This window comes from Schistocerca serialis, chromosome 10, assembly GCF_023864345.2.
Source record: "Schistocerca serialis cubense isolate TAMUIC-IGC-003099 chromosome 10, iqSchSeri2.2, whole genome shotgun sequence".
NCBI lineage: Eukaryota > Metazoa > Arthropoda > Insecta > Orthoptera > Acrididae > Schistocerca > Schistocerca serialis.
The window spans coordinates 209,447,788-209,470,322 of record NC_064647.1 but is presented as its reverse complement, the minus strand read 5'-3'; the positions used below and the strand labels follow the sequence as shown (position 1 = coordinate 209,470,322).

At 43.1% G+C, this 22,535-nt stretch overlaps 1 protein-coding gene across 2 annotated transcripts in view; it reads left to right on the top strand.

The window, feature by feature from the left end:
• The first annotated feature begins 926 nt into the window (after nt 1–926).
• LOC126424993 (uncharacterized) overlaps nt 927–22,535 on the top strand; it is a 40,928-nt gene continuing 19,319 nt past the window's right edge. The window contains exons 1-2 of one of the 2 annotated variants that reach the window (XM_050087892.1): nt 927–1,039; nt 15,164–15,357. In XM_050087892.1, coding sequence (XP_049943849.1) covers nt 15,208–15,357 — 150 coding nt within the window. In that variant the 5' untranslated portion in view covers nt 927–1,039; nt 15,164–15,207. Of the gene's footprint in view, nt 1,070–15,163; nt 15,358–22,535 lie in introns of both variants that reach the window. The other variant, XM_050087891.1, reaches the window with a different exon arrangement.

Sequence of the window (22,535 nt, the reverse complement as noted above, 5' to 3'; positions counted from 1 at the left end):
TCTACCCTATTCACTCACTCGTGCTGATGTGCTACATCAGTTATTGCTATCACCCCGTTCGTAGCACAGAACTGAATGTAGTATGTTTTTTTTTTTTTTTTTTTAAATTTAGGAGAGTTGATTTTCAGAGAACCACTTCACAATTATTTAGCAAGTATCATTTACCAACTCTTCTGCTGCTTTCTGTCTAATGCGATTTATTATAACACTAGTATCATCTGCAAAAACTTCCAATTTTACTTGATGAATGTTAACTGGAAGGTCATTCACGTACACAAGGAATAGAAGTGGACTCAAAACTCAACCCTGTGGGGGGCCTCCCTTTATGATTTCATTTCTTTTTTTTTTTTTTACCAGTCACTAAAATTTTCTACCTTTCCGACATCGTCTGAATTATGCAGCGCAACGTTTTCTATTCGTTTGTTAAGTATGATTGAAACTAGGTATGTGTAAAGCCATTAGTTCCATAAAAATTGACTTTTTCTAAGAGAGTATCATGATCTACACAATCAAACGCCTTGGAAAGACCGCAAGAAAGAGTCATGAAACAATCGTCAATTTGGTAATGGAGGCAATTGTGGAATGGGAGGCTAAAATAGTAGATGATTGTTCACTGCACAACTTATAAAGAGATGAGAGGTTTGCACAGGATGCCTGTTATGGAGAGCTGCATCAAACCACTGAACACCACATCAACAACAACAACACCAGCAACACCGTATGCGTAAATGTGAGCTCAAGGGTTCGGGTTTCCGTGCACATTCCGGGGGAAACCAGAGCGTGGCAGGTACAGCAGGTGTATTGTGAGCGATAACAGGGTGTGCGTCAAGTTATTCGGGACGCTCGCGCAGCGAGACCGCGAGCTGACCGAGGAAGTCTGAAGGACGCGCCCGTAGCGAAGGCGTCAACAGCCCAGTAGGCGCTGAGGCTTCAGTCGCTTCTAGCAGTCCGCAACAGGTAGCAGCAGACAGCTCTCGCCTCTCGCACATCTCCAGCTAGGATCCCAGCAAGTGTGTTCCACACACTTCGTCCAGAGAAGGTGGGATATAATCTCAGTCCACAGTCTCAGGTACAGTGCCACCAAACTAATATTCTGATAACGTCAGTGCCAAGGCTTAACAGAACCCACCACTCCTGATTCATTCATCTACATCTACATGAGTACACTGCAAACAGTACCTATAGTGCCTGGCAGAAGGTTCATCCACTCGTCATCAGGCTATTTCTCTATCATTCCACTCTCGAACAGCGCTCAGGTTAAATAAATACTTAAATCTTTCCGTGAGAGCTCAGAGTTCCCTTATTAAATTACGATTATAATCTCGCCCTACATAGGTTGGTGTCAACAAACATTTTCGCATTCGGAGGACAAAATTGATGATTGAAATTTCGTGAAGAATTCTCGCCGCAACAAAATACGCCTTTGTTATAATGACTGCCACACTAACTCGTGTATCATATCCGTCACTCTCTCTCTCCTATTTCGCGATAATCCAAAACGTAATGCCCTTCCCAGAACTTTTTCGATGAACTTCGTGAATCCCATGTGTTGTGGACCCCATACAGCGCATCAGTGCTCCGTAAGAGGACGAAAAACGTGATGTAGGCAGTCTCTTTAGTATGCACGCTGCATCTTCTAAGCATTCTACCAACAAAACGGAGTCATTGGCTAGTCTTCCCCACAACATTTTGTATGTGATCGTTTTAATTTAAGTTGTTCGTATCGCAATCCCTAAATCATTTTTAGACCTGTGTAATTTACCCCGGGACCGAAATGTAGCGGATTCCTTTTGGCGCTCGTGTGGATGACCTCAAACTTTTCATTATTCGGAGAAAATTGTCACTTTTCCCACCATACAGATACGTTGTGTAAATTATTTTGCTAGTGGTTTTGTATCTTCTGATTGCTTGACGGTAAATGACGGCATCATCCGCAAAAAATGCAGGAAAGCTGCTCATATTTGCCTCCCAAATCATTTATATAGATTTAAAACAGCAGAGTGCCTGAAGCTCTTCGTTGGGGAACGACACATATTTCCATTTTAAACGATGATTTTCGGTCAATTACTACGAACTGTGGCCTTTGTCATAGAAAAACGCGAAACCAGTCGCCCAATCGAGAAGATACTTCAAAGGGAAGCAATATGATTAGAAGTCGCTTGTGATGAATATTCATTAAAGACTCGAACTGTCATGTGTAAAATAGCTTGAGACAGCTGACTACTTTAGAAATGAGTTAATGAGTTAAGCATGTTAATGAGTTAAGCATGTAAAACTTTTACGACGCAAAACTCTATTTTTTGGGCATTTCATGTTTACAGTGTTATATTTCCTGAACTGTGTGTCACACAATTATTAAATTTTGCCGGTACATGTATGTGAATATTGTCTGAAAAATGTGCTGCGAATAGAGTTATTACTAAAGAAGTAGTAAATTAAAATGTTGTACCTATTGCAGATGTTTTACTGAATAAACAGACGACATTTAAATTTCTTTTCCTTCATGTTTTGGTCTGTGTGTGGGGGGAGGGGGGGGGGTGTTAGCGAGAAAAAGTTCCAAAATGAGTGGAAAGTACATGTGATGTTTGTTGCAAGCCACTGAGTGCTCTAGTTGTCAAATACTGGCTGAACGGTCCGGGTTATTTGAGTTCTGTGAGCTTTGCTGCCTCAAGACAGTTTCTATCTTTAATACTTCACTCGTTGTGTTCAGCTTTTAACGTAAAATTAGAGCCCGTAATGATATAGATGACAGCATTTTAAATTTTAAAATTCGGCCAAAAATTATATTAAATATTTTAAATCATTTTCGTTGCCCCGGACGCCGTTACATTGGGAACCAGCTGCTGGGGGTCTGGTGTTTTTATCCGCTACAGATTGAGGCATTTAAAATCGTTTTTGGAAATATCTCGAAAACTAAAAATTGGACTGTAAAAAGACGGAAACCTTAGTTGTTCGTCTAGAGGTGGGACATTCAGTATCACCAAGCTCGACCCTCCTGCCCCACCTCCAGGTAGAGGGAGGGGGTCAGCTTTGAAATCTTTCATAGAAACCCATTTTTTTTATTCCGGATCCGGTACAGCCGGAAAAAATACGTAACTTTTGTATTGAATATTGTTTTTTGTTGACTGAAGGATGGCAGTGTAATGAACAAAAATCCAAACAGGTTAAAAGCCGTTGAAAAATGATAATATCGCAAGAAGTACACGTCAGACTACGATCCTACTAGGTTACAAAGGCAGCTAGTCAAAAATATTTAATGAGGAACCGATTTTTATAGCAAAAAATTTGATTTTCCAGAACGTAATACATTGTATTGTCCGCATATTGGTCTAATTTAGTCCACAGATGTCACTGAAATGGATGGCAATTGGAGAAATTCATTGGTTTCTCTATGGCTGACATAAAAACTACTTTTAACATTACCTAGGAACCGTGAAAGAAGAAAATTGTAAACTTGTGGTAAGGACTATGCGACCAAACTGCTGAGGTCATCGGTACCTAGGCTTACGCACTACTTGATGTAACTTAAGCTAACTTACTCTAACACACACGCACCCATGCCCGAGGGAGGACTCGAACCTCCGACGGGGGCAGACGCGCGAACCGTGAGAAGACGTCCTAGACCGCACGCTATCCCATGCGGCGAACCGTGAAAGAAATTACACCAATAGTGTAAGCAAAGTAATGTATTATTTCTGGAGAATCAGATTTTTTCCCGTAAAAGAAACTGATTTCTTATTACAGATTTTAGAATAATAGCGTTTTTAACCTACTAGGATCCTAATCTGATGTGTATATCTAGAGATATTGTCATTTTTCGGAAATACCTAGAAAACTAAAAACTGGACTGTAAAAAGATTGAAACCTAAGTTGTTCTGGATTTTTGGTAACTACAGCGCCATCTATCACGCTACGAAATAAATGTTAAATACAAAAGTTACGTATTTTTTCCTGGAGGTTTCGAATCCGCAATAAAAATTTGGGTTCGTGTTTAAGATTTCAAAGCTAACCCCCTCCCACCCCCTAAGGGTGGGGCAAGGAGGGCGAGTTTGGACCAATTGGATGAGCTCCTTTGAGACGAACAACTACCCTCTACACTTCTCATTCCCCAGGCTGTGGAAAAGCCATGCCTCCGCAATACCTTTTCTTCCAGTAGTGTTAACTCTGCAAGGTTTGTAGGAGAGCTTCTGTGAAGTTTGGAAGGTAGGAGACGAGGTACAGGCGGAAGTAAAGCTGTGAGGACGCGTCTTGAGTCCTGTTCGGGTAGCTCAGATGGTAGAGCACTTTCCCGCGAAAGGTAAAGGTCCTGAATTGGAGTCTCGGTCCGGCACACAGTTTTAATCTGCCAGGAAGTTTCAACTTTATTTTTCTAAACTCTTGCTTCGAAACTTTAAAATGTATCACTATAAAAAGTACCCTCTGTCAAACTGATAGCATTAGCTAGCAGGGAATGTATGTAGATTTAGGAGAAGAGGGAAGGGAGAGTTGTGTTAACGCCCCTTGAAAAATGTTCAAATGTGTGTGAAATCTTATGGGACTCAACTGCTAAGGTCATCAGTCCCTAAGCTTACACACTACTTAATCTAAATTATCCTAAGGACAAACACACACATCCATGCCCGAGGGAGGACTCGAACCTCCGCCGGGACCAGCCGTACAGTCCATGACTGCAGTGCCTTAGACCGCGCGGCTAACGCCCCTTGATATAAGGTCATGACATACGGGGTATAAGACGGGGTTGGCGAAGGAAGTCGGAGAAAACTGGCCGTGCCCTTTCAAAGTAACCACTCTCGCTATTGCCGTAAGCGATTTGGAGAAACCATGGAAAACCTAACAGGGATAGTGGGGCTAGGATTTGAACCACTGTTCTCGCGAATGTGAGACCAGAGTTCCAGCATTGCTCCGCCTGTGTATAAGGGGGCAGTTCCGCCAAGTCCCACCAATAGTTTCCTCACCTGTTCTTAACATCACTGTTACGGACCCAACCGTAAAGAAATTTAGCGCTGTTTCAGAAGTTGTTGACAGCTGACAGGGTGACCTCGGTTACACTGACCTCCCGGCGTACGCGGCCAGAAAGCCGACCGACCTACGGGCGCTGCGCCAATGTACGGGGACCTAGAGCGCGGTGGCACATTTTCCCGAAGGACCCGGCGAGACAGGGCGAGTGAATCTCAAGTGTTCGTACACCGCGACCCTGCCGCATGCGACTAGCTTCCCTCACAGCGGCGGTCGCGCCGTGATGACAACAGCTGCAAGTCATTTTTTATGAGCATTCCTCTCAGGTGGCGTTCACGCTACAAAAGGTCGAAAACATCTATAATCAGCGTTCGGTTCAAAAGCTCTAGCAACAACGTGTTTGTATGATAAATTATGAGAATTATACAGAGAGCCCAGACAGGTTTCGGCACCTTTAGGCCATCTTCAGTGAATACTTTTATTCATATATTGACGGGTCGAAGAAACTTGTACATCCTCATAATATCGTGTAGGGCCACCACGAGCACGCAGAACTGCCGCAAAACGACCTGGCATGGACTCGACTAACGTCTGAAGTAGTGCTGGAGGGAACTGACACCATGAATACTGCAGGGCTGTCCATAAATCCAGAAGAGTACGAGGGAGTGGAGCACTTTGCAAGGCATTCAAGATATGCTCAATAATGTTCATGTCTGGAGAGTCTGGTGGCCAGCGGAAGTGTTTAAACTCAGAAGAGTGTTCCTGGAGCCACTTTGTACCAAGTCTGAACGTGTAAGGTGTCGCATTGTTCTGCTGGATACGCCATGGCCCGTCGGAATGCACAGTGGACATGAATGGATGCAGGTGATCAGACAGCATGCTTACGTACGTGTCACCTATCGAAGTCGTGCCTAGACGTATCATTGGTCCCATATCACTCCAACTGCACACACCCCGCACCATTACAGAGCCTCCATCAGCTTGAACATTACCCTGTTGACATACAGGGTCCATGGATTCATGTGGCTGTCTCCATACCCGTACGGATCGATCCGTTCGATACAATTTGAAACGAGAATCATCCGGCCAGGCAACATGTTTCCACCGATCAACAGTCATATTTCGAACTTGACGGGCCCAGGAGAGGCGTAAAGCTTTGTATCGTGTAGTCATTAAGGGTACACTAGTGGACCCTCGGCTCTAAAGACCATATCGATTATGTTTCGTCAAACGGTCCACACGCTGACACTTGTTGATGGCCCATCATTGAATCTGCAGCAGTTTGCGGAAGAGCTGCACTTTCATCACGTTGAACGATTCTGTTCAGTAGTCGTTGGTCCCGTTCTTGAAGGATCTTTTCCCTGGCCGCAGCGGTGTCGGAGATTTTGATGTTTTACCGGATTCCTGATATTCACGGTACACTCGTGAAATAGTCGTACGGAAAATCCCCACTTCATCGCTACCTCGGAGATGCTGGGTCCCATTGCTCGTGGTGGGTCCAAACTCACTCAAATCTTGATAACCTGCCATTGTAGCAGCAGTAACCGATCTAACAACTGCGCCAGACACTAGTATTATACAAGCGTTGCCGACCGCTGCGCCGTATTCTACCTGTTTACATCTGTATACGATTGCTTATCTCTGTATACGCATGCCTATACCAGTTAGTAATATGAAGAATCAGGCCTATGAATTATAGGTTTATTTTCATTATTACCTTGTTTTCTACAATTCAGCCTACTCGTATAATGAAGAGTGTTCTACCACGGAACACTTGTCACCCTTTCGCCTCTATCTAGCCCTGTAATAGAAGCTCAGTACATTTTATTATTCCGTTTTGAAATGATAGCATTCGCCTTGCGTGTGATTTTTGTGAAAAAAATTACTCAGGAAAAGTGAGGTTTCTGCAAAATGAGAAAATCTGTTTCAAGGTATAGCTGGTCGTGTACGTAGGAAAATATATTCTGTTCAAATTTACAAGTCTTGCGGTCGAGAAAATCTTGTCAATACTGTGCTTAATAGTCTGTGTGTTACAGTATTACTCCACTACATGCCAGTCAAAGATAAGTGAAATCAAATTAAGAAGTAGTATTCTCAATAACCAGTTAGAAGTTAGATAGATTTTGAAACAAAGTATTGTAAACTAACACAAATATCCATTCTCAAGACAAGGAAGGCGGTTAATACGTCAAAGAAACTCGGTTTCAAGTATCACGTGTTCCACCACACAAAAACCTTTCCTTTGGAGGTACAAGATGGTACTCGACTCACTCCGTATGGTTTAACCGTCCTCACGTCGTGTAACCAGTTTTAAAAATAGAATTTTAGTCGCTATAAAATTCTGTAAATAAAGCATTAAAAATATCCTCCAAATAACTATATTATACAGCACTTAAATATGTAGAACTCGTAATACAGGGTGTCCCAAAAAGAATGACCTGATTTTAACTTGTAATAATATTGAGACAAAACAACGCTAGATGTAATCGGCATCGTCTAGAGTTTCAGAAAAAATACCAATTACAACTGGTACAAGCTCTTCGAGATACTGACAAAGTGAAGCGAGTGGACTTTAGCAATGCTATTTTAGAGGACATGGAAGATGACACTTTTATGTCACGGTTGATATTCAGCGATGAGGCAACTTTCCATACTAGCGGCGAGGTTCCCCGTCATAATGTGCGTATATGGGGGCTCGAATATCCTCATGAAACAATTCACAAAGCAAGGTTTACGGACCCTACTTTTTTGAGGAAGAAACCGTAACAGGACAATCATGTCTTGCAATGCTACGGAACTCGTTATTCCCACAACTTGACTCTGACAATTTAATCTATCAGCAAGATTCACCATCACCGCAGTGGCCCAACAACGTTTGCAGTTTCCTCAATACCAACGTGCCTCAACATTGGATAGGGCGTACAGGACCGCGAGACCAGGTTTTACTCTCTTGGCTTCCTAGGTCCCCTGACTTAACACCATGCGATTTCTTCCTGTGGAGATATATTAAACAATGTGTTTACGTTTCTCCCTTACCTCGTGATATGGATAAACTAAAAACCAAATATCAGCTGCTGTGGCTTCAGTGACAGAAGAAACCTTACGCTTATTTTGGGGTGAATTCGGCTGTCGGCTAGATGTTGTCCGTGCAGCCAATGGAGGACAAATTGAACATTTACGATAGATTTTTATAAACTTCTGTCTTTTCTGAGTAATTTTGTATGCAATTTGTTGATGTTAAGCCTTTCTTCCTAATAAATAATTCTATTTAAAATCGGGTCATTCTTTTTACGACACCCTGTATTTACAAACGCTCGAAAATGTGCAACCTCATGTCTCAGAACAACAAAAATAGTACAAAATACTTTCAACTGCTTATGGCGATTTCTAGTGTTGCTCGTTTGGTTCTAAAATTGGTCACTAGACTGAAGCAGCGACGAGGTACACTACCCTCTATGTACAACATTACCTCCTATTAATAAAATCTTTCCCGTCACTCGTTAGCTTATTTACTCTTAAGTCCGACAAGTTCATGAACTAAGAGAAATTTTTTATCCTGGGACCCTTAATACTATAACAAGAGAATATGAACTGCATTAATCTCTAACCCTTTGAGTATCAGTGCTATTTGTTGCTTAGTACGATAACAAAGAATTTTGTGAAAAATTTTGCAATTATATTCCAATGTGAACCCACCTCCTTAAAATGATTGATTGTTTAGTATTTGCCAATTTCTTCTTGTATTCGTTGCTTACTGTGATGTTAGAGATCAAATTATTGTTGGGACTCAAAGGGATAAGAATTGAGAAGACAACAACAATTTTTCCAGATCATATTGGTCACTGCTTCTAACAATTTTCCAGAGGTTGAAGAAAGTTTTTTTTTTTTTTCGGAATAACATGTAACAGCTCCAACAGCGAATATTTCGCTCGGCAGCGGAGTGTGGGCTGGTATGAAGTTTCTTGGAAGATGAAAACTGTGTGCTCGAATCTGGAACCTTTGCCTTTCAGGGGCAAGTGCTCTGTCAGCTGAGGTATCGAAGCACGACTCACGACCCGTCCTCACAGTTTCACTTCAGCCGCGACCTCATCTTCTATCTTCCGAGGAAGGATTTATTGTTATCTTTCGTGGTTTAGTGTTTAAAATCAAGTACTAGTCATTCAATATAGACCTATCGCCGTTCACTCCACATAAAATACTTTTCTTCTCATGTACACACGTGTCAAAAACAAAACCAAAAAGTTGGTTGCTGCCTGTCATGTCTTGATTGTCTTACAACAGAAGAATAATGGTTGCGAAAACGGAACAGAATAATACGGACAATACGAAGTACTAAATCATACGTAATGATCTGCCAACGAAATCACATTAAGAGAAAATGGCAGCAATGCTGCTTCCTTTGCTACACTGAAAAACAATAAGAAATCGTATCTTTCTGTAACTTTGAAACTATAATACTGTTATAAACAAAATATATATTATTTTAAAAAGAAAAAATGTCCGGAACAATTTATTCTGACAGGTTTCATGTTATAGTTCCTACCTCCTTTTTTATTTTTATTTTTTTATTTTTGTTTTTTAAAAAAAGAGGAGTTTGGGAAGCGGTCAATCATATTCCACTGTTCCACCCGTAACTTACCGACTTCGGATATTTACTCTGGAACTTTTATTAATGTCCTTTGAGATTTTCGGTTTTCACCAGCTGATCCACTCCTGTACCCGAGGCTGTTTGTGAGTTTGCCGGTAATCTTTGAAGCCCCGGCCTGCATTACGAGCGGTGCGCAGATTAAGTCGCTTAATGGAGCGGTCACCTCTAGTTATCGCGATTTTCTGTCAGCAAAAGAGATACTGAGAGACCTCGAAAAAGATGAGAACGATTTTGTTTGTGAATCGGCAACAGGAAAAAGACTAATCCTCGAAAAGAAGATGATGACGATGAAGACGATAATGATGATCATGATGATGATGACCTATTCCTTTACTGCGAGTAGGCCATCTGAGGACCACGTTCCAATTTCAGTTCTTCGTTGGTTTCTTCCAGTATGCTTTCATCTGTTCACTATGTTTCTTCCTTCTGTCTTCAGACCATTTTGAACCAGTCTTTTCAGCTACACTGCCTTGGAATCCTTCTATTTTCAATACTTTTTTCCGAAATGCTTCTCTGTTGTTTATATCATCTGTTTTCATATTTTTTCTTTCTAATTCCAATTTTATTTCGTTGACCCAGCTTGTTGTGGAATTCTTAATCCACAAGAATTTAAAATCTTATTAGTTAATCTGCCGTCCTGCATTCGATATAAATGTCCAAAAAACAGAAGCCTTCTTTTTCTCATTACGTTTGATATATTTTCTTTATTTTGGTATATTTCAGCATCACTTCGTAATTTTCCTTATAACTCGCCTTTCTAGTACTTCTAATTTATCTAAATTATAGTTTAATGTCAAGGATTCACTTGCATATAGGCATTCTGGCTTCACTGCTGTACTGTACTGCATTATTTTTGCATTTTTGGATAGGCACCTTTTGTTGCAGAGGTCTTTTGTGACACTATATGCGCTCCCCACTTTATGCAATCTTTCCTCCACTACAGATTTTTACAAGGCATTTTCTTGGGTTATCTCCCCTAGATATTTGAATTTTTTTTTGCCGTCTCTATTTGGCCAATACCTGTTTTCAGGAATTTTGGAGCGTCCTTAACTTTTACTACAATTTTTTTTTTTTTTGCAGTATTTCTCAAACAAGTTCTGCTGGCTATTTCATCCAGGAGATTTATTTGTGGTATAGCAGATGCCACCTTTTCAGAATGTGTAGCAAAGTCATCCGCAAATGTAAGACAGTTGATTTCGATCTTTTTGCTTCCTCTTACTGACCTTGTAAGCGAGATTTTGGGTGCAATATGTTTTTCGTTCCAAATTCACACTGTTTTCTCTAACACATTATTAAAAAGAACTGGTGACAGGCCGTCGCCTTGTCGTACACCTGATTTGATTTTTAAACCCTGTGAAATTTCTCCGATAATTTTACTTTACAGACAGTATCTGTAAGTGTTTTAGGGGTTAGGTTAGCCAATTTAGAATTTACGCCAAATTCTCGAATTACTTTATCTATAATTTCTCCATCAACAGAATCGAAAGCCTTTTTGAAATCCACAAACGTAACTACAGTGTAATTTGAACTAAGTAATAAGTATTCTGTGGTGAATTACTGACTTCAGATTAAATATTTGTTCCGAGCATGACCTTCCTGTCCTAAAACCGTCTTGATATTTACCTTGATACGAGTCTGGTGTTGTCTGACGTGTGATGACTTTTATTGACGTCTAAAATTATCAGATACGAGGTGTGGCTAGAAAAAAATCGGACTAGTACTGGTGAAACAATAAAACGAATGCAATAAGGCTGAAAGTCGTGTGGCCCGTCACGTGACTCTCGCTCCGCCTACTGCTCGAGTTTCATCTGCCTCCTGCACTCAGTCTGCCCGTGGCGTCTGTTTTAAGTAGTTGTCGTTTTGTCTGTGCGTCGGAAAATGTTGAGTGTACAGAAAGAACAGCGTGTTAACATCAAATTTTGTTTCAAACTAGGAAAATCTGCAAGTGAAACGTTTGTAATGTTACAACACGTGTACGGCGATGATTGTTTATCGCGAACACAAGTGTTTTAGTGGTTTAAACGATTTAAAGATGGCCGCGAAGACACCAGTGATGACACTCGCACTGGCAGACCATTGTCAGCAAAAACTGATGCAAACATTGAAAAAATCGGTAAACTTGTTCGACAAGATCGCCGTTTAACAATCAGAGCAGTGTCTGAGTTAACAGGAGTTGACTTGTTGTCTTGTCGAACAAGTTTACCGATTTTTTCAATGTTTGCATCAGTTTTTGCTGACAATGGTCTGCCAGTGCGAGTGTCATCACTGGTGTCTTCGCGGCCATCTTTAAATCGTTTAAACCACTCAAACACTTGTGTTCGCGATAAACAATCATCGCCGTACACTTGTTGTAACATTACAAACGTTTCACTTGCAGATTTTCCTAGTTTGAAACAAAATTTGATGTTAACACGCTGTTCTTTCCGTACACTCAACATTTTCCGACGCACAGACAAAACGTCAACTACTTAAAACAGACGCCACGGGCAGACTGAGTGCAGGAGGCAGATGAAACTCGAGCAGTAGGCGGAGCGAGAGTCACGTGACAGGCCACGCGACTTTCAGCCTTATTGCATTCGTTTTATTGTTTCACCAGTACTAGTCCGGTTTTTTTCTAGCCACACCTCGTATTAGCAACACACAGAACACACATATGAACACACATGAACAAGAAACGCACACAATGAGAAACAAGTGGCTCACTCTCACCTACAACGACAAGGCAGTCCACACAATAGGCAACATACTCAAAAATCAAGGGCTAGAAATAGCCTACAGGACAGACAACTCAACACAGACAAAACTAAGGACAACCAACGCAAGTGCAGACAAACAAAGCACATCTGGTTCAAAATGGCTCTGAGCACTATGGGAGCACTATGGGACTTAACATCTGAGGACATCAGTCCCCTAGAACTTAGAACTACTTAAACCTAACTAACCCAAGGACATCACACACATCTATTCCCGAAGCAGGATTCGAACCTGCGACCGTAGCCTGGTTCCAGACTGGAGCGCCTAGAGCCGCTAGGCTCCCTCCAGACTTGCCTTCGCTGTTCATGGGGGACACCAGTTCGAAGCGAAACGTGATACTATGAATCTAATGAAAGGTTTTAGATGATTGTGGTAACACTGTCTTGGAATGATGGAAAATCAAAACGCGTAAATTTGCGGAAAAATAAAAGTGTGATCAAGACATGCAAATTGGAGCTGTCGTTAAAGACAGAGCCAAGCTCGGATTACCAAAAAATAGTGAAGGAAATCGGCCGTGTCCTTTTAGAAGGATTCATACCGGTATTTGCCTGCAACGATTTAGCGAAATCAGCGGAAACCTAAGTTTGGATGGTCGGATGGGGATTTCAACCGTAGTCCTCCAGAATGCGAGTCCAGTGTGAAAATGACTGCGCTATCTCGCTCGGTGGTAAATGATCGACTTGTAAGGAGAGCTCGAGTATTTTACCAGGTCTATGCACCATGATATGGTTTTTACCAAATCATTTGAAGCAAATACTGCACATTTTCCCAACAAATAGGCATGACCATTATCGCAGGCCGCTGTGGCCGAGCGGTTCTAGGAGCTTCAGTCTGGAACCGCGCTGCTGCTACGGTCGCAGGTTCGAATCCTGCATTGGGCATGGATGTGTGCGATGTCTTTAGGTTAGTTAGGTTTAAGAAATTCTAAGTTCTAGGGGACTGAAGACCTCAGATGTTAAGTCCCGTGGTGCTCAGAGCCGTTTGAACCATTTTGAACCAAGATGATGCAACTGCAGTCAAACATGTTTGGGTTAAAAAACAAAATGGTGTTTCGCTAAGGGGGGGGGGGGGGGTGTAAGACGTCGTGGTCTCCTGAACTTCATTGCTTACATATTCCGCCCTCACAATCATATTCCGGACATCAAGACGATTCATTCGAACCCGAACTCGATAACATAAAGTCAGTGTTGTATGAATTCATGTAAACGATATGCAAATAACAAGTGCGCACTGGGGTTGAAATATTCGAGGATGGCGTGCACACATACATTCCAGACACGATGGTCACAGGAGCTTTTAGTTCGAGAGACGCAGACCACACACCGGGAGGCCGGTCTCTTCAGAGGACGAGTCAATCTCTGCCGTCCGTGGAGCAGACAGCGTGTGCCCGAGTGAAAGGGGGAACGATCCCGTGTTCGACTTGAAAGCAAATTCCGCTACATTGTGTGGGAGCGTCCAACCCACGCATTCTTTACACATAGCACGCAGTTTCAGAGATTTTCACAGGGAGACAGCAAACGCCAAACGCCGACATTACAGATTTCTGGATTGGTCGCCTTAAACGAAACGTCTTTCTCCCGTTTTAGAAGAGCAATGCTGATTGGCAGACGATATTTCTGACGCCTTGAGCTGAAGGAGTAATGGACGAGACCAAAAGATATACCCCTTCATGTCTGGCATGGAGAGGCGCCGTTCCGTTGTCGCTCTTGGAGCGAGGAACAAGTCTCTCCTCAGTACTTCACTGGGAGAGCACCTCTGTCGAGAGCGAATCGAAGTGCGACTCAAATTGAGTCCTTGTGATTAAGCGTTGTTCACTGTGTTGGCCGCCACACTTATTGTGCGGTGTGAACGGACAGAGTTATAGTTAAACGCCTGCGAGCGAATTTTTGAGTGGCATCGTGATGGACTGGTTATCTGACCGGTGTACCACGCCAATAGTTAGACTACGGTCGAATAGGAATCCTCGACTTCATCAAGGCATAGGGAGAGTTTGATTGGTGAAGGTCAATCCAGATAGAACGAGAGTTATCTTATTTGTCAGCAGCGAGTGGTGCAGACAGCAGTCATCGCAGCTTACGGTATTGTACACTACAGCTATTGCGAGCCCCATATTTCCTCCACAACAGTACACTTCACTGCATTTCACACGCGACAGCCTCGACCGTACCTAGCAACATTCTAACGGACAATTATTCAAGTTGAGTAGGCGCGCCTCTCAGCCATTCTGCCAAGTCAATAACAATCTTAAACTTTGTATAGAAATTTCATCAGCGAATCCTATCCTTGAGAGGTAGCTTCACATTCCGAAAAGAACCAGGAAATAATTTGTTCAATTCATAACTAAAAGTGCCATTGTGATTTCTCAGAATTTTTGCAAAATAAATAATAATTTTCGTTAGTTTCATGTTTTTCTTACACTAACTAGCACTACTCCAGTACCGAAGTATCCCAATAGTTGAGTAAGAAATTTCGTGAATTTTTGTGTCATTTCCTTACAGCAGACGACTCCAGAAGATATTTATTGCTGAAAGTTTTTCAGGCATTTCTCTTTAGAACGTTAGGAGCGTCTGTCTGACTTCTGTAGTAGTGTGGGGGTGGAAATTGCATCTTGCAGGAGCCACGAGGTAAAGGGTACAACTCAGATTAATCCGTTGCGCAGAATAACAGAATAGCAAATCAACCCCACGCTCACAGGGGTCCTACCGAAAAACATATGTATTAGCAACGCTGTTAGGCTAAAGTGGCTGCTGTCGTGGCGAACACACAGCGCAGCCCGCCTCACAGCCAGCTCTTTATTGCACGCAGGTAGCGACGGCCGCACTTCCCCGTAGCTGCGTTCTGAGGAATGGATGCAACAACAGCTCGGCGCCTGGTGTAGCTCCGCTCTTCCTCAGCGACTCCGAGGCCCGGCAGTCCGGCCCACTATGGCGTGTCTGCAGCACTGCTGCTGCGGCTGTTCCCTCAAGACGGGCGTCGTCGTCGTCTCCGTGCTCTTCTTGGTAAAGCTCCACCGTCCGGCTGCTCTAGTTAGTGTCTTCACCGCTGCGACTTTTCTCCCTACTCGATTTCTCGTGTTTATCTCATTACTGACGTTTCGCCAGCACGCGTGGCTGGCATTGTCAAAGATCACACTCACCACCGGCAATGGAGGGTGAAGTTTTGACAATGCCAGCCACTAGTGCTGGCGAAACGTCAGTAAAATCATTACATGAACGTCGGCCGAAGAACCCGAGACAGAAGCCAATACACAGTTTGTCAACAAGTGGCCACGGAAGCCTTAACAATTTTGTTTTATGACATTAGTGCATAGGGATTGATAATGTCTTAAACAAGTGTTACAAGCTTCAGCATTAAGGTGAACAATGGCTACAGATTATAATCGAAATAGGTCAAATGATGCTGGGAACTTTAAGCTCATCGATCAGAATAATTACACTACTGCCCATTACAATTGATACACCACAAAGATGACGTGCTACAGACGCGAAATTTAACAGAAAGGAAGAGGATGCTGTGATATGCAAATAATTAGCTTTCAAGAGCATTCACACAAGGTAGCCGTCGATGGCGACACCTACAACGTGCTGACATGAGGAAAGTTCCCAACCGATTTCACATACACAAACAGCAGTTGACCGGCGTTGCCTGGAGAATCGTTGTTGTGATGCCTCGTGTAAGGAGGAGAAATACGTACCACCACGTTTCCGACTTTGATAAAGATCGGATTGTAGCCTATCGCAATTGCTGTTTATCGTATCGCGACATTGCTGCTCGCGTTGGTCGAGATCCAATGACTGTTAGCAGAATATGGAATCGGTGGGTTCAGGAGGGTAATACGGAACGCCGTGCTGGATCCCAACGGCCTCGTATCACTAGCAGTAGAGATGACAGACATCTTACCCGCATGCCTGTAACGGATCATGCAGCCACGTCTCGATCCTTGAGTCAACAGATGGGGATGTTTGCAAGACAACAACCGTCTGCACAAACAGTTCGACGACATTTGCAGCAGCATGGACTATCAGCTCGGAGACCGTGGCTGCGGTTACCCTTGACGCTGCATCACAGACAGGAGCGCCTGCGATGGTGTATTCAACGACGAACCTGCGTGCACGTATGGCAAAACGTCATTGTTTCTGATGAATCCAGCTTCTGTTTACAGCATCATGATGGTCGCATCCGTGTTTGGCAACATCGCGGTGAACGCACAATGGAAGCGTGTATTCGTCATCGTCATACTGGCGTGTCACCCGGCGTGATGGTATGGGGTGACATTGGTTACACGTCTCGGTCACCTCTTGTTCAATTGACGGCACTTTGAACAGTGGACGTTACATTTCAGATGTGTTACGACCCGTGGCTCTACCCTTCATTGGATCCCTGCGAAACCCTACATTTCAGCAGGACAATGCACGACCACATGTTGCAGGTCCTGTACGGGCCTTTCTGGATACAGAAAATGTTGTACTGCTGCCATGGTCAGCACATTCTCCAGATATCTCACCAATTGAAAACGTCTGGTCAATGGTGGCCGAGAAACTGGCTCGTCATAATACGCCAGTCACTACTCTTGATGAACTGTGGTATCGTGTTGAAACTGCATGGGCAGCTTAACCTGTACACGCCATGAAGCTCTGGTTGACTGAATGCTCCGGCGTATCAAGGCCGTTATTACGACCACAGGTGTTTGTTCTGGGTACTGATTTCTCACGATCTATGTATCCGAACTGCGTGAAAATGTAATCACATGGCAGTTCTAATATAATATTTTTATCCAATGAATACCCGTTTATCATCTGCATTTCTTCTTGGTGTAGCAATTTTAATGGCCAGTAGTGTATGACCAAGATGGAAGCGAAAGAAATGAATTAAAATTCGTGCCATGGGTGGAAATTGAACCCAGGTCTCACTGCTTGCTAGGCAGGTACGCTAGCCATTGTGCCTAGCATACCTGCCTCGTAAGCAATGAGACCTGGGTTCAGTTCTCGACCATGGCACAAATTTTAATTCATTTTTTCGGCTTCCATCATTGCCGTAGATAAGGATGAGGTTCTAACATTTCAAGGAAAATTTACCTGTGTCATATCTATAAAATGGCTCTGAGCACTATGGGACTCAACTGCTGAGGTCATTAGTCCCCTAGAACTTAGAACTAGTTAAACCTAACTAACCTAAGGACATCACAAACATCCATGCCCGAGGCAGGATTCGAACCTGCGACCGTAGCGGTCTTGCGGTTCCAGACTGCAGCGCCTTTAACCGCACGGCCACTTCGGCTGGCTGTCATATCTATAGATCAGAATATTATTTAAGAGTATAAAATTTGTTGAACCTAATTTTTATTGCCTTGTATTATTCCTTAGAAAGTCTATTTTTATAGTTTCATTCACATAATGTGTGCCATAAATGTTAAAATATGTTAAAAACGCAATTTACTGCATAGGGGGCCTGGTGCATTCGCGCACTCAAATGCAACCAGTGTAATACTGTAATAGGTAAGGACGGAATAGGGATCCAGTTACTTTGCAATAATACCAAAGTGGGCATTAGTATTAACTAAAACACTACTCTCAACAACATTCCTCTTCGTAATATGATTCATTTACAGTGAACAGTCTGCAAGGACGTGGCTGTCTGGTGCCTGCTCAACTTGTTTTTTCGTGTTTTTTTTTTTTTTGACACAAAGTAAAACGTGAGTGCTCAAAAATGACAAACAAACGTATTATAGAAAAGGTTCGAAAAACAATCCCAATCGTCCGAAAAACACTTTAATCGACACGTGGAAACTAGTTAATCGATACAATTTCGCCTTAATGGGAGTGTTTCGATATCTGCGAAAAACAGGCCAACTGCACTGAGCTGGCATTGCCAAATAAAGAACTGTTTCATTTCAATATTAAAAAACGCAAGTTGAACCTTTAAACGCTTGTTTCTGCATGACAACATTATTTTCAAGTTGATAGGAGCTATAACACATGAAATATGCATACAGTTCCATAATACCTTTTTGTAACTTGTGAGTCGGCATTTTTTTACTGCCATACACAGGATTTTTGTGATTCACCTTAATTTCGGTTTTTGGTGCACGTTATTATAACGATTTTTTGTCTGAAACATTGACTTTCATTTCACAATGCCGCCGTTTTCTTAAAAACCATCTTCTTAAATGTCCCTACGTACTACGTAACACAATATCATTAGTTTAGAGATATTTTTGAAATTTTATTTTAGGCTGAAAATTCTAGCTTTCAGAGCTCCCACCCACTGCTCTCACATTCCGCGAAGGCGTTTCGTCGATGTTGTTTAGGTCCTCTGGGTGCTACTTTTTTACCTAAAATTACATAATACAATCTTAAGGATGTACAATAAAGGTCTAAAGTCACTTTTGTAATTTGTTTGTTACTTTATTGAAAAAATAATGAATATCGGTTCCAAATCCGAGCTTCACCCCCGCCTACCCATTACAGGAGCAAAAAAAGGCCGTTGTAGATGGTGTGGAACTCCTACCAGGCGGTCATGTGCCCTTCCCTTGTATGGCTGGCTGAAGAGACATTACTGATGATTGACAGCAGTCCGGAATTAATTCTCATAAATTCGCTGAATGTGAATGTCTTGGCTTCAGCTGTGTTATGTATAGATGTAATAACTATCTGAGAATTTTTGTCGGACCGGGATTCAAACCCAGATTTCCTGCTTGTCACGAACGGTCGCATTAACCACTCTGGTATTCCGTGCACACCTTCTGGACCAACCTAGACTTGCATAAGTCACACTCACTCTATCCCTTCACCTTAGTCCCATAGATTGGGCAGTTAATGCTCGCAGCTCTACTCTGCGTTCCCACACCAGAGATAACCAGACAACAAGGAATCGAGACCCTGCTTTTATCATCTTGCGCCTGCCTGTGGGCATTAAGTGATGAATGCAGAAGACTATGGTATTGAGATGTGGACAGTGTGACCAAGTTTGTGTCATGTCACCGTATACTGCAGACGCAAGCCATCACAGTGAAGAGGATACGTTTCAGTCGGTTGTATCCAACCAGTGCAGTGTTGTGCAGGATAGGTGACACAAAGGCGGTATCATGTTTGAACGTGCCCATCTTAACTGAGGTTTCCGAGTTCGTTGATGTTACAACGCCAAACGTCCAACTTGTGTGCAAGGAATTTTTTACCGTTCGCAGTCATGTAACACAGTGTAAGAACACTGGACTATGAGACGAGGACCGAGACAGTAAAAGAATGAGATGAATGTCTACCCCTGTCAGCGGCAACAACGTTTAAACCCTACACTCACTGCTGCTGCCAGTGAACTGCAGGTCCATTACAACTACTTTTTGGGTGAGCATGGCGAAGGGAATTGCACACAATGGACATTTGGCTTCTGGTACGCCGCCAAAGGCCATTGATCATAGTGGCATATAATTCAATGGGCCAAATAACACTGAACACTGTGTGTTAGCTCACTGGAGCCAGATATGTATCTCATGGACACAGAGCTGACCAACATCACCTCCAGGACACACAATGAGTCCAACCCAACCAGCTGTGAGTTCAAAAATAGTTCAAATGGCTCTGAGCACTATGGGACTTAACATCTAAGGTCATCAGTCCCCTAGAACGTAGAACTACTTGAACCTAACTAACCTAAGGACATCACAGACATCCATGCCCGAGGCAGGATTCGAACCTGCGACCGTAGCAGTCGCGCTGTTCCAGACTGAAGCGCCTACAACCGCTCGGCCACTCCGGCCGGCAGCTGTGAGTCAACACTAATTCTTGCACTACAAAGATTAACCCCCGTTCTCTTCACACTGGCAACTTAGTGAGTTATATGGGAATGGCGTTCTTTGTACTTGGGCTCAATCACTCTGGTTACCATCAGCGTGAAACAGTATGTTCATTTCAACATTCTGATTGATGAATAGTTGCCATTTCTTCTCCATCTTCACACCTCTACGATGAGTATGCTGTGGACACTCCAATCTTCCACGATGACAACAGCCTTGTCCAGATAGCTGCGTGGGTACATTCATTGATACTAGAACACTCAAGCACCTTGTCACTTCTCGACTGGCATGCTAAATCACCTGATCATCCCATACAAAATGTCTGGGAATATTTGGAACGGCCTGTGAAACGTACCGATCAGTGTTCTTCAATGGGGTCTAGTCACGAATGAGTGAGCACACACGGGTGTGGTATACCAAAAGAACATTCCTTCCAAAACATGCCATTATCAAGGCTGGAGAAGGTGTTGCACAGTGTAAAGTCCACTCGACCTGACGGGATACCAATTCGATTCTACACAGAGTACGCGAAAGAACTTGCCCCCCTTCTAACAGCCGTGTACCGCAAGGCTCTAGAGGAACGGAAGGTTCCAAATGATTGGAAAAGAGCACAGGTAGTCCCAGTCTTCAAGAAGGGTCGTCGAGCAGATGCGCAAAACTATACACCTATATCTCTGACGTCGACCTGTTGTAGAATTTTAGAACATGTTTTTTGCTCGAGTGTCGTTTTTGGAAACCCAGAATCTATTATGTAGGAATCAACATGGATTCCGGAAACAGCGATCGTGTGAGACCCAACTCGCTTTATTTGTTCATGAGACCCAGAAAATATTAGATACAGGCTCCCAGGTAGATGCTTTTTTTCTTGACTTCCGGAAGGGGTTCGATACAGTTCCGCACTGTCGCCTGATAAACAAAGTAAGAGCCTACGGAATATCAGACCAGCTGTGTGGCTGGATTGAAGAGCTTTTAGCAAACAGAACACAGCATGTTGTTATCAATGGAGAGACGTCTACAGACAAACTAACCTCTGGCGTGCCACAGGGGAGTGTTATGGGACCATTGCTTTTCACAATATATGTAAATGACCTAGTAGATAGTGTCGGAAGTTCCATGCGGCTTTTCGCGGATGATGCTGTAGTATACAGAGAAGTTGCAGCATTAGAAAATTGTAGCGAAATGTAGGAAGATCTGCAGCGGATAGGCACTTGGTGCAGGGAGTGGCAACTGACGCTTAACATAGACAAATGTAATGTATCGCGAATACATAGAAAGAAGGATCCTTTATTGTATGATTATATGATAGCGGAACAAACACTGGTAGCAGTTACGTCTGTAAAATATCTGGGAGTATGCGTGCGGAACGATTTGAAGTGGAATGATCATATACGAGGGGCGTTCAGAAAGTAAGCTCCAATCGGTCGCGAAATGGAAACGACTATGAAAATCCGATAAAGCTTTGCACAGATGTGTTGGGTAGTGTCTCTAGTATAACCCCAGTTAGCATCACGTCGCTCTTCTCATTTCTGAGCTCGCAGTGAGTGCGTAAAGATGTCTAGAAAATAGTGTCTGCCGCCAAGTACGAGGGCCTGGTGAGAAATTTCGCCTGAAGCTATGCAGCTAACATTACATAACTGTCGTGCTGTTTCTTCTTCAAGACAGTTCTCAGCCGCATTCTGCAGGGGCAATGAAGATGCTCCTGCATCGTTTTCAAATGGAAATGTTAGATTACCCACAATACAGTCCGCAATTGTCTCCCCCTGAGTTTCATCTCTGGTCACATGAACCGCTGTCTTTGAAGACAACATTTTGACACAGACAACGAGGTGTAGGCCAGCGTGGAGAATTGGCGGAAAGCACTGGCGGCTGCCTTCTATGATGAGGCTATTGAAAAGTTGGTACAACGCTATGACAAAAGTCTAAGTCAGAACGGCGACTACGTAGAGAAGTAGCTGAAAGGTGTAGCTAATTGTTACAAGTAAAACATTTCTGATGTTCACTGTGGTTTCAATTTGGCAGTCAATCGGAGCTTACTTTCTGAACAGGCCTCGTAAAATTAATTGTTGGTACGGCGGGTGCTAGGTTGGGAATCATTGGGAGAGTCCTTAGAAGATGTAGTCCATCAACAAAGGAGGTGGCTTACAAAACACTCGTTCGACCTATACTTGAGTATTGCTCATCAGTGTGGGATCCGTACCAGATCGGGTTGACGGAGGAGATAGAGAAGATCCAAAGAAGAGCGGCGCGTTTCGTCACAGGGTTATTTGGTAACCGTGATAGCGTTACGGAGATGTTTAATAAACTCAAGTGGCAGACTCTGCAAGAGAGGCGCTCTGCATCGCGGTGTAGCTTGCTCGCCAGGTTTCGAGAGGGTGCGTTTCTGGATGA